We start from the raw sequence: 13,963 nt of genomic DNA, 5'->3' as shown, positions 1-13,963 counted from the left end.
TTCAACAATTAGCAAAGCCCATACCGCATAGTCAGCTATAAAAGGCCCCAACATGACAATGTAAAACAATTCAAACGAGAAAACTAACGGCCTTATTTATATAAAAATTTAACAAAAATAATTCTGTTTACAATATTTGGTATCAGAATATGACACACAGTATCTAGTTTCAAGACTTGCTTATATTTCAGGAATTGATTTGTCAATCAATAAAATAGGTATAAATGTACATATTTATATATGTTTTTTTGAAATGGGAAAATAGTAACAATATCAACCTCTATGCACTTACATGTTTTTAGCTTTCAATACAACCTGCATTCTGGCTATTTACTAGTTAAAGCATAAAAGGTTATAAAATAATCAGACAATCTTTTTTTTTAAATTTTCACAATTAAATTGAAAATTCAAGAAGTTTTTATTTAATCTAAACTTGGAATTAAGCAGTAACATCACGTTTTGTGAGATGGAATGATCATTGTTGTTATATACTGCAGGTAGATCTAAAATTTCTATCTTTTGTAAGTTTTAATTGACAAATCAACACTGTATTCATTCTGGGACAACAGGTCAGTAAGAAGGGTATGGGAAAACGTAACTTCTTTTTTCTCAATATGTGTGCTGTCAACAATACATTTGTCAAGATTAAAAAACACCCAGCTCTTCATAAGAAATACAAAATTCACTTATTTATTAACCTTGATTGTCTTATTTTCCATTGTTATGGTTTTATTTCTTTATTTATCTCACTATCAGTATCAAATAAAACATTACAGGAACTTAACACCAGACCCACCCTGTACCCAGCTATACCATTATCAAAGATTGCTCTGTTGTTCACCACTTCAAACGACTTTATTTCATATCTATGTCTCCATAAAGTTTTTTGCTGATATCTTATTTATTTTTAAATACATTTACACAAAATGTGAATTATGTACTTTCAATATATAATTTACTCAAACCTTTCTTTTATCTATGAACATATTTAGATAAAGCATTAGTTGTCAATAAGACAGCTATCCAACAATATGAAACCTTCAAAAGACCTCATGAGTATGGGAATGACAGACAAGCTTGTCAATAAGACAGCTACCCAACAATATGAAACCTTCAAAAGACCTCATGAGTATGGGAATGACAGACAAGCTTGTCAATAAGACAGCTACCCAACAATATGAAACCTTCAAAAGACCTCATGAGTATGGGAATGACAGACAAGCTTGTCCATAAGACAGCTACCTAACAATATGAAACCGTCAAAAGACCTCATGAGTATGGGAATGACAGACAAGCTTGTCAATAAGACAGCTACCCAACAATATGAAACTTTCAAAAGACCTCATGAGTATGGGAATGACAGACAAGCTTGTCAATAAGACAGCTACCCAACAATATGAAACCTTCAAAGACCTCATGAGTATGGGAATGACAGACAGGCTTGTCAATAAGACAGCTACCCAACAATATGAAATTTTCAAAAGACCTCCCGAGTATGGGAATGACAGACAAGCTTGTCAATAAGACAGCTACCTAACAATATGAAACCTTCAAAAGACCTTGTGAGTATGGGAATGACAGACAAGCTTATCAATAAGACAGCTTCCCAACAATATGAAACCTTCAAAAGACCTCATGAGTATGGGAATGACAGACAAGCTTGTCAATAAGACAGCTACCCAACAATATGAAACCTTCAAAGACCTCATGAGTATGGGAATGACAGACAGGCTTGTCAATAAGACAGCTACCCAACAATATGAAATTTTCAAAAGACCTCCCGAGTATGGGAATGACAGACAAGCTTGTCAATAAGACAGCTACCTAACAATATGAAACCTTCAAAAGACCTTGTGAGTATGGGAATGACAGACAAGCTTATCAATAAGACAGCTTCCCAACAATATGAAACCTTCAAAAGACCTCATGAGTATGGGAATGACAGACAAGCTTGTCAATAAGACAGCTACCCAACAATATGAAACCTTCAAAAGACCTCATGAGTATGGGAATGACAGACAAGCTTGTCAATAAGACAGCTACCCAACAATATGAAACCTTCAAAAGACCTCATGAGTATGGGAATGACAGACAAGCCTGTCAATAAGACAGCTACCGTACAATATGAAACTTTCAAAAGACCTCATGAGTATGGGAATGACAGACAAGCTTGTCAATAAGACAGCTACCCAACAATATGAAACCTTCAAAAGACCTCATGAGTATGGGAATGACAGACAGGCTTGTCAATAAGACAGCTACCCAACAATATGAAACTTTCAAAAGACCTCATGAGTATGGGAATGACAGACAAACTTGTCAATAAGACAGCTACCTAACAATATGAAACCTTCAAAAGACCTCATTAGTATGGGAAAGACAGACAAGCTTATCAATAAGACAGCTACCCAACAATATGAAACCTTCAAAAGACCTCATGAGTATGGGAATGACAGACAAGCTTGTCAATAAGACAGCTACCCAACAATATGGAACCTTCAAAAGACCTCATGAGTATGGGAATGACAGACAAGCTTGTCAATAAGACAGCTACCCAACAATATGAAACCTTCAAAAGACCTCATGAGTATGGGAATGACAGACAAGTTTGTCAATAAGACAGCTACCCAACAATATGAAACCTTCAAAAGACCTCATGAGTATGGGAATGACAGACAAGCTTGTCAATAAGACAGCTACCCAACAATATGAAACCTTTAAAAGACCTCATGAGCATGAGAATAACAGACAGGCAAACTGACCAACCGACTGGATAAATTATGCTTATAAAAATGTAATAAAAATTAAATCTTTTCCTTTGGATAACCGGTACTACCGAATGAAATGTTAAATCTACATTAGATCTGTTTAAAAAAAGTTGGCTTCATCAATCTATATTTTTTTAATCATGTTAATGAACACTATAAAATTAAAAATTGTAAAAGACCCTTTACTCTGAACGAGTTTAATTAGGCACCACCACAGAATAAGTTGTAAGGGTTCGTTATGGTTATAACAGGGTGGGTGTGTCACATGGAACTCTTGCCAAATAAAATGTAATTCTTATATTGACGTACATCATATAACAAATTTATTACAGCTGTCTAAAAAATATTTTTTCTAAAATAGCAACCATTTATCATCAGAAAAAATCAATGCGTTAATTTACATTGACTTGGTCATATAATAGGTCAAAAATCATCCAGAGGTGACCATGATGGACTCAATTGATAAGTGTCTATTCAAAAATAAATGTCCTGAAAAAACACTTTTCTGTAACAATTTAAAGTCAAAAGACACATTTTTTTAACTGGTCCAAAATTTGGAAAAAATACAAGAAAATTCAAAGACCACACATTATTTGTGTGAAGTATCTCCATGAATGGCAAAAGATAACATCTTCTCCTCGGACATGGCTCAATGGCTTTCAAGGACTTTAATATACATCTATATTTAAAGGTTATCATTCGTATAAAGCATATATATATTACTGTCGTAAAATCTTTAATGTGTGACAAATATATATTACCTGTTTAATTGCAATTATTAAACAAATCCTACAGTTAAACTCCCTTTACTAGGCATATGAAAAGGATAAATTGTATAGTAAGGGTTAAATAACCCCAGAGGATACCTAATAACAATAGATCAGATAGGACAAAATTTCTTCTTTTGTCGATAAATACAAAATTTAAACATCTTTAGGTATCAATTGACATTATTGTAACTTTTGTCCACTTGTAAGATCAAAATGATAGTCACTAGTTGTAGTAAATTTTAAGACCAGGATTATGTAGGCTGATCTTTATTTTTTTGTGGGGGGAGGTGTACATTTCTTAATTATTCTCTCTAGACTTAAATCTAAATGAAGACTCCTGCTAATAAGTAATGGAACTGTTAAGAATGTAGCAACAAATTTATTTTCAATTTACAATTATGATCTTATGAAAATTACTCAAAATATACTATTTACTTTGCCAAATTAGTGCTGCTTTTCACCTTGAAAAAAACCTCTATAAACAGTAACTTGACACAAAAACTACTGTTTGTATGTTTGAAACCCCCAAAAAATATGACACTGACTAACTGAGGAAAGACCCCCAATTAGGATTGTTCTGAATAAGCCATCAGAGTGACAGACAAAATAAGTGTAGCTTTGTGTATGATCTTTGACCCATCAATGCATTCTGTATTGAACAATGACTCAGCATGTATTGATCCACCCATGTCCTGAGATGTTTACAATAGGTAGAACCATGGTCACTGAACACAGTAATTATGTTGTCCTTTTATATTTGGTCATCTATTCTATAAATTGACTTGAGATGGATACAAATCACAGAAGCATTAAATTCAAACTTTAACGACAATAAAATGTCTAATTTACTGAGATTATAAATTGTATGAGTATGTAAAATATAACAGGTAGTGAGCATCTTTATATAAGCTTCGTATTATAAATGTCAAAGTACATGTCTATTTAAAATAATAAATTTGAGAATGGATTTGAGGAATATGTCAATGAGACAACAACCCAACTAAAGAGAAGATAACAGCTGAATGATTCCATGCAATGGGTCCTCAATGTGGCAAGAAAATCCTGCACCCAGAGGTGGGCCTCAGCTGGTCCCTAAATAAAAATGTGTACTAGTTCAGTAAAAATGGATGTCATACTAAACTCTTAAACATGTCAACAACCTCATTCAAAATTAACTGCAGAAAAATTAACCTATTATTCTAAATATAGGAGAGAATGTAGGTAAGTAACAATAAGTATACAATGTATGAGCCTATATTTAAGGTGTTATACTGAACCATAAAACTCGACTTAATCCCTTCTACAGATGTTCGTACATAAAAATACTGTTTTATTGGCAATAAGCTGGTAGCTATTACTATGAGGTATATTGTTAAGTCTAGGTATTACTATGTGGTGTATTGTTAGACCTTGTTTATACTTCAAGAAAGAAATACTTTGATATGGGATCATAAAATTTTATTTTAAATATAAATATTGAAAAACTAAATAAACAATTTGAACTGAGAGATATTGCTAACTAATGATACCCTGCCATAAGTATTAAGTAACAAACAATAATGTATCCATAGTACACGGATGCCCCACTCGCACTATCATTTTTGTATGTTCAGTGAACCGTGAAATTGGGGTCAAAGCTCTAAAAGGATTCTTAAGTAATTAGAAAATATAACCTTACAATGTTTTCTCATTGTTGAAGGATATGTGATGGCCTAGAATTGCTTATATCCACTTCATTTGAACTTTAGTGAATAGCTGTCTCAATGGTAATCATACAAAATCTCCTTATTTTCATAATTGTATGAAATTTTTGTCAACAATAGTGTTATGAAAGGAAACGAAAGCCTTTTGTACAGCTGATGAAAAAGTACGTCATCACCACCTATAAGGATTTAGTATCATGATCACAGATTGTCTTAATGACGATAGAAGGAAACAGTCGTCAAGTATAAAGTCAATAACATTAATGCATAATAAAAGGAAATTTATCTTGTGATATTTGATCAAATATTATTTTGCATAACATACATAAGGAACCTAAAATTTATCATAAATATTTTAATTTTTAAAAATATTTTTCTCACATTTTTATCTTAAAATCATTACATTTTTTGTGACAAAGAAAAGACTAATCTTTTGTTTGACGCTGAAACATAATATTTCTTAAGTTTAGAAAATCAATGTTTATCTATGTTTCTATGCATTTAATACTTTATTTTAGAATAAAATCAATTGTTTCCAAACACAACAGTATCCTTAATCGCAAAATCACATCTGAACTTGAAAGTAACATGGGTCAATTTTGTGCGATTGCGTATAATTATCAGATATTAACAGCTTCAAACTGTGATCCTTGGGTTTTATATTGATTAAATCTTTTAATCTTGATTGTATTTCAATGTAATGACTAATTGTCACCATTCTTTTCCTCCGCTCATAACGTAGGAGGAGACAGAAATGTACTTATTACACCAATTGTTCAAAAGATTGAAGACTTAGGGAGGAATAGGAGGGGTCCTGATACCAAAATCCCGGGCTTAAAACACGAAATCCTGAGGTCCTAAAGAATATACACTAGAAATGCAAAATCATATAATATGAAAATATTATTCCTAAAAGGATTTACTTTTAAGTAAAATCATTTATAATCTTTGGAAAATAATTGAATGATGACTTTTGTTATGCAATTGAATATTTCAAGCATTCACTTAGAAAAAAAAGACACAGGACAAAAGACATCCGAAAGGAAGAGAATCCGGTGACATTAATGTGATGTATTGTATATTACCTGCATGTAAAACTGATGTTAATTTTGTTATTCTAATTAACCAGAGGTGACAACTATCACACTTCTTTACACATTGTATGTCAATTATTTTGTCAATCTATGTCAGGATGTATCAATACACGTTCTTTTGGTGTTTCATTAAGGATTGATTAATGAAAACCAACCCATCCTTTACAACAAAGGCATATGAAGGACATGTACAAGCATAAATTTGTCCCAAAACAATCTGCCTAAGATTTGTATAACAAGATTCATAATAAGGAGTTTACATGTTCTCATTTTATTTCTTCAAATACAACTATAACTAAATATTATAGGGGCAGATTCAGCCAATTTTTTAATGGGGGTTCCTAACTCAGGATAAAAGGAGGGTTCCAATCATATGCCCCCAAATGCATTTATCGTAAAAAAAAAAAGTGGGTTCCAGCCTTCCAAACCCTCTTGATCTGTCACTGTATTAATTTCTATAACCACTTGTGTCATCTATTTTTGTGTGCAGAAAACTTAGAAGGCTACATACACAAACATTTTTAACAAAGAAACAAACTGAATTCCTAAATACTTTTAAAAATAACTTTGTTCAATTACAACAAATATAAATTGTTAAGTTTGTTGGAGATTTTGACTGATTGAAAGTCTTTAAATTTCACTATATCCTTGACAAGAAGGACTAAAGAACCCTTGAGTTGAGTTGAGATTGTCATACAAGAGAAAGAAGACCATCACTTGATGTAATCTATTACATTGATTTTTTTGTGCAGGTAAGGCCAAGGTACATGATTTAATGACAATTTAATTTCTTTGATGATTGATTCTCACCTGAACAGGTATGATAATATTATCTATTACTATTTATGACAGTAGAACTGAATATACTGTGAAATTTTTGATAAAGTTTCACATCTTATTAGCAATGACACTTCTTTTCTGTGAGCAAACAATTTGAAAGTCTGTTAATATTCTAAATTCATATATGTGATTATTTTTTTTGTGCAAACTTGACAAACTTTTGATCTTAGCTTCATTTTCCACTGGATTAGACAAATTTCACTACTGAATAAAGATTTTATGCATCACTCCATTTCAATTTCTTGTCATGCTGTCTGCCTTTGCTTACCAATACAAATTTTATTCTCAAACTTGATAAAATAAAAACAAGGCTTTACTACTGGAATGTAAACAGCAAACATTCAAAAAATTATTTGGCAAAAGATCAATTTTATGCAATGCATAATTTTTTTGTAGAATATACATATTTCAATATTTACTACATTAGCAAATACAATTTAAACTGCATATAACAGCTGTTAAATTGCGCAAAATGATGTGTTTATTATGAATAAGATTGTTAAAGTTTAATATCTTTCCTTTAATAGCAAAAAAATATATACTTAAAGATACTCAGTCACAAGATTTAGGCATATAGATCATAAACATGTATTGAGATTTGGTCCAACTTGTGATCTTGCTTTTCCTTTACATTGTATTTGACAAACTTAATTATTGAATAAAACAAGTTTTCCTATCACTTCATTCATCTCTTAATCATACTGTCTTATTTATAATTAATCATCATCCTAAATCAATATTGTTTTGTATTTCTAACATATTGTGGTGAATGATGATTAATTTTATGCTATTTTTTCCAGCAGGTTTTTCAATCTTACCACATCAAAATGTCCATGTTGACAAGCTAGATGTAAAGGTGTAGCACCATCATACGACTGGTTACTGACTGGGGATCGCCACTGTAACAGCATGTGAACTGGTTCTGCTTTCCCTTGCCAACAAGCATAGTGAAGAGCTAACATTCCTAGAACATAATAATAGCAGTGCCGTTTATTTTATGAATCAAAAACAATTGAAAAATCAGCTTCCAAAATAAAATCATTAATAGAAATAACTGAAGAATAATAATTAGTTAACCAATCATGTATATAATAGAATAAAATGGTAACGGAGAATGTGTCAAAGAAACAACAAGCCAACCAAGGAACTGGAAACAGCCCCAGGCCATCAATGGGTCTTCAACACAGTGAGAAATCATGCACCCAGAGGTGGGCTTGCTTTGGTTGTTCACATACTTCTGTAAATATAATGGGACTATAAACATCAACCATAGAAGCAGAACGCTTAGCTAGCGATTAAATCAGGTTTATCTCACTTTTTGAAAAAAATGTTAATTCAGAAATTATTGTGTGCCTTCATTATTTCGGTTTTTAAAGAATGAAAGACAAATGTGAGTTTTATAATTCCTCGGATTTCAGGAAAACTTCATAAAGCTATATGTATCTGGTATCAATATCTTTTTTATAATTGCAATACTCTAGAAATTACATTATTAACATTAATAAAAGCCTTGAAATAATTTTTGCATTTAAGGCAATTGAGCTCTTGATTTTCTCAGGTTAAAAATTGATTTGCCCCCTTTTAAAATGCATTAAATATCAGTATTTTGTTTTTGTCACAATATTCTTATTTTCAGTGTGATCCACTCACTTCGATATACCTAAAAAAGACTTATCCATAAGGCCTATCAGCTGATATCATACCTTTATTGTCTGACAGACCAACAGAAGCTCCTTGCTCTAACAGCATACCCATCATTTCCAAACTACCAACTAAGGCGGCTTGATGCAAAGCAGACATTCTGAAAACAACAATTTACATTAATATCATGAATATGAAACAAACTCCATAGGAAGTTCCTTCAGCTAATATATATCATATAGGGATATACATTGGGTGACCAAAAATGTAGTAAATTTTAATATTTTTCCGTTGGACTATTATGATCTCTAATTGTTTAACTTCTCTTATAGGTCAAGTGCGATCAAGACAATATATTTTTGTAAGTAATCAAATATTTCTCACTTCTGAACTGGACTTAATTTAAAAGTTTACATTTATAAAGCATGACATGTACATTTTGTAGGTAACTGTGACCTGTTTTTGGTTGAAGATTCTTCAGGTGCAGCCATTGTCTAAGTCTTTTATTGATTTGTATAATACAAAATATACATAAACCTTAAAACAGATGTGGAATGTTGTAACACCTGTTTGAGATCCCTTTTCTTGTTAATTTTGTTTTACATTGTACTTCTATATGAAAGGAGAAGACTTTTTTATACAGTAGTGTTAAAGTGCACCCTTTGTTGGGTCTTTAGGTAGGTTTGAAAAGTTTACTACATGTTATTAAAATTCACTTCAATCTACGACTCAAGTTTTACAAGTAATGATGTTTCTGCTCCAATACAGAATTCTCTAGAAAATTATTATTCTAAACAGAATTTTCATTAATGCTTGCTGCAAACACATGTTTTGAAACACATAATTGTATAGAATAAAAGTGAACACCAATATCAATTATGGTTTAGAGGAGTGCACTTCACAAATAACTTTACTACTCATAACTTTTCTTTCACTTAGATCTTTCTCCTACTTCTCAAGAAAATATCAATGCCATATTTTAGTTTATACAATATAACATGGATATTCTTCTGTCCACAAGAAAAAAGTGATTATTAACAGAATGATCATATAGCAAGTTTCATATGCATCTACATGTATATTTTTCTTGAATACTTTTTTCTCTCTTTTTAATTTGACTTCAAAATAAAATTCTTAATTTTTCATCAAGTATATATTATAGGTTTTCTTTAAAGACCTTGATGAACAGTATAGTACTTCACAAACTAAATACCATTAATATTTTCATCAATGTGTGAAAAATAATATTGACAATATACTATAAACATATTGTATTGACAGAATATCAGTCATACAAATTTGGATAAATATAAGTTGATTTAGATTTTTGTGACATACATTTAAATGAAACAAGGCTGAAGTTCTACATTGAAATTGTCCTCAAAATTTTGAAGTGTCTGACATAATTCTGCTTGTTATATATGCATAATCTAGTATACAAATTATCTACATTCACTCATTTGGTATACAGACAAAGTTCAACTAGGGTTGTCTTTCAAGACTGTCTATAACTTAACACATTGCAATGACTTTCAATATAGAGCCTACACACCATTTAGCATGTACTTAATGAGACCCCAAAGTATAACTTTCACAATTTGTAACTTGACTCAAGAAAGTTTAAATCTTGACATATGGTATAAATACTTGTCTATTGTTTAAAGCTATATTTCGGATATCAGTTTTTGTTTCATGTCTTCTTGGGTTGATGTCATTGATATAAATGACACATCTATTTTTATAGTATTCATTGTGTTCTTTGCACTACCTTACAATATTTAATTTTTGCATGAACTTTCTTTATAGAGTAATAGTCATTTGTAACAAGCAGGTTACCATCTATTATAAATTTTATTCATCAATATTCATCATTGCATGTATTAAAGTCATTAAAGGCCAAAACAAAAGAAGTATACATGTGTAATCATTTTTTCCTCCTTCGGTTAACTAGATTTATTACCCCTTGAGTATATCAAGAAGGCCTTGCTATTTTGTCACAATTCACTACCAAGAGTATCAATAAAAACTTAAGGGTAGGTGTTTTTTAGGCATAAAAAAAGTGTAGGTAGAGAAATCCTAACTACATGTATTTTTTATTGGGCCTTATTTATTTTTCATTTGGTCTAATTATAAAATGGACCTTACCCATCACTATCTTGGTAGTCAATGTTGATTCTTTTACTGGACCCAAGTAACTCTGAAAATAGAAAGTTGGTGTTTTAAAATGTACATGGTAAAAGTTCAAAATCCCAAAGTTACTGGACCAAAATAACTCTGAAAATAGATAGTTTGTCTTTTAAGACATGTACATTGTACCAGTTCAAAATTCCAATGTTCATATCATATCATGTAAACATGGTTAATGTCTAGCTTTTGTTCAGAACCCATAACCTTTTTATATATACATTTGTATGTACTTTACATTATGTACAGATTTATGTCTAATTTATTTAGAATAAGGAGGTAGCTAACATCTTACATATTTGTAATTATAAGTCTATAAACACTATGCATATCCATTGAATCAGTGTGATTTCGTTTTGTTAAAATTTTTAAAGTTTAGTCAAATTTGTTTTAGATCCGAGAACTAATATATATACAATTATTACTTCGCTTCCTTCCACAACAATATATAAAGAGTAGTAACTTTAACAAAAAGAACTTCAAATGCACATCTATGGTGTTATGATTTGAAGCAATTTTGTAATCAAAATTATAAAATAGGCTTCACAGTTAGCGGCAACATTTCAGGTTCCATTCTGTTGCCATTTAACCATGGTCACTGGGGTAAAGCTGATGACCGTAACTGCATTCACGGTCATCCAAAGATGTCAGCTGAAAAATTAGGTCAGTTTTTTTATTGTCTGTTAAGGTGTTTCTACATAATTTTCTTTACAAAGCATACCTTGATACGATGTAAATTTATAAAAGATTCACACGGAAGTCACAAATCTCTACCGAGGAAGGTGTATAGAACGGGAAATTGGATTTGAAAAATTCGCTAAGATGACCGTAAATCATCTTTAAAATATTTTCAAGATGACCGTAAATCATCTTTAAAATATTTTCAAGATGACCGTAACATATAATAAGGATGACCGTGATTGGTAAAATGATGACCGTAATTTCGAAAGGATGACCGTATTTATAAAGGATGACCGTAACTTTCATAGAATAACCGTCATTTCTAAGAAATATCCGTATTAATTGTATTAACTTTTTTGTATCAAATAATTAATCGTGTTGTTGTAAGACGTATTTATCAGACAACATTATCATAAAGATAGACAAAAAATTGATGACCGATAGATATAGGATTATTGCATGCAGTGCTAGCATTGATTTCCTTAAAACAATTTTATTAATGTAGTTATTGGTTAGAACAAATAAAAATATGGACCAAATCAAGTACACCTTTTAGGGTGCGGTTGACTTTCGTTACTCTGCACGAGGTATTTTGAAATTCATGCCAAGAAATTGCCTTGAAATTCTGCAAACACACCATAGAGCAAATTACATGGATGATTAATATTGACCATTTGGTATATGGCTGTGTTCTAAGCGACACGTACATGAAGGTCATAAATTAATTTGTTGAATGAAATCAAATCTTTAAATATTAATGGGTGCCGTAGGAGGTCGACCGGAATTTTTAGCGAGGATTTCTTGGCATGGAGTAACAGATAGGAAACTCTGGGTTAGAGTTTATAGAACAAAAAATATGCATTGGCAAATATTTCATGTATATTTTGAACACAGAGAGAATTATCCCGACACCCTTTGCCAAAACACCCTTCTTTTTTCTCTTTTTTCTCTTTTGTGCCTTCGGACTTTATGTTTTGAATTGTAGTTTCACTTTCCATATTCAATATTTATTCTAATGTTAGCTCCACGTGGTAAAAATCACGTGATGCAGGAATATAGTATCTTGGAGTATCTTCGGGGCGTATACTCCAAGCAAACAACATGCATGTGTATAACGGCACTGTAGATTTTTGTATAGAATAAAGAAAGTTGCCAGTCCGGTACGTGAACAGATTGGTTAGAAAGCAAGGTTTTAATTTTAATTAGATTGGAAAGCTTAATTCGAGGATTGAAAATACAGAGTACAAAAAGGGGGGCGGAGAGGTGTTCAACAGGGAATATTTTTATCTTATGAACTCTACATTTGTCCAAAAAGGTTTATTATTATTTTTATTTAATTAAAAGAGAAAAGACGAATGTAAAACCAATTGTGACTGGTCTTTCTACCTTCCTCCCGTACAGGTTGGTTAGAACTTTTGGTGAAAAATAAACACTAGCATATCATAGATAAGCAAGTGAGTAATCTATGTTTCAAATTTTACAACAAAAATCTCTTTATTAAAGGCTGTGGATTTTCTGTAAAAATCATGGTTTATTTGCCAGACAGTACTATTTTTCTATTAAATGCAATGCAACAGTAAATAATAATGCTTTGCATCAAGTTTCCCCCTAGTATATGTTTAAAATGGACTGTATCTATTATTCATTATATCTTTAGTTTTGATACAATTGATGTTTAAAAAAAGATTCGTACAAAAACTGCTACAGAAGGGTACATAAACCTTAAAGCATGACAGGACCTTTATATATGTAAAAGTTATATAAAGTCTATGTTTGAGAAAAAAAAACTAACTTAACTGGTTTTTGAGTTGCATTTTTTTTTAAATATGCAGAAGATAGCAAAATAAACAGACAAACGAGTTTCATTTAATACGGTTTCATTTAATACGGTCCACTGAGTTACACAGTTAAAATCACATATTGTTTGCAGGTGTCTATTTTCTATAGTGTCCATTTAAATCAAAACTACTCAGAACATCGATTATAATATTTACTATCATTTTCATATAAACTCAAAATACGCCAAATAGTTAAAAAGAACTAACCGATCCCCTATCGTGACAAACTCACCAAAAAACAATGCATACATATATGGATATTTCTTTCAATTGACGGTCATCCTTTTAAATTTAGTCATTCTTTATAAATTACGGTCATCATTAATAATTTACGGTCATCTTTTAAACAATTACGGTCAGCCTTGTTATGAATCGCTAATCCTGTTACGGTCATCTCGATTACGATTTACGGTCATCCTAGCGAATTTTTCAAATCCAAATTCC

The 13,963-nt window shown here is 31.2% G+C and overlaps 1 protein-coding gene across 1 annotated transcript in view; it reads right to left on the bottom strand.

Moving 5' to 3' along the window:
* The window catches only part of LOC134726624 (caskin-2-like), an 88,982-nt gene that overhangs the window by 69,295 nt on the left and 5,724 nt on the right, over nt 1-13,963 (bottom strand). Inside the window, exons 2-4 of the mRNA XM_063591036.1 lie at nt 10,962-11,013; nt 8,879-8,976; nt 7,994-8,139 (exon numbers count right to left, since the gene is read on the bottom strand). Of these exons, the coding sequence (XP_063447106.1) occupies nt 7,994-8,139; nt 8,879-8,976; nt 10,962-11,013 (296 nt within the window). The remainder of the gene's footprint in view (nt 1-7,993; nt 8,140-8,878; nt 8,977-10,961; nt 11,014-13,963) is intronic.

The sequence above is a fragment of the Mytilus trossulus genome, chromosome 7 (genome assembly GCF_036588685.1).
Source record: "Mytilus trossulus isolate FHL-02 chromosome 7, PNRI_Mtr1.1.1.hap1, whole genome shotgun sequence".
NCBI lineage: Eukaryota > Metazoa > Mollusca > Bivalvia > Mytilida > Mytilidae > Mytilus > Mytilus trossulus.
Note: the sequence above shows the minus strand (reverse complement) of the source record. Positions and strands in the feature narration are given on the sequence as shown.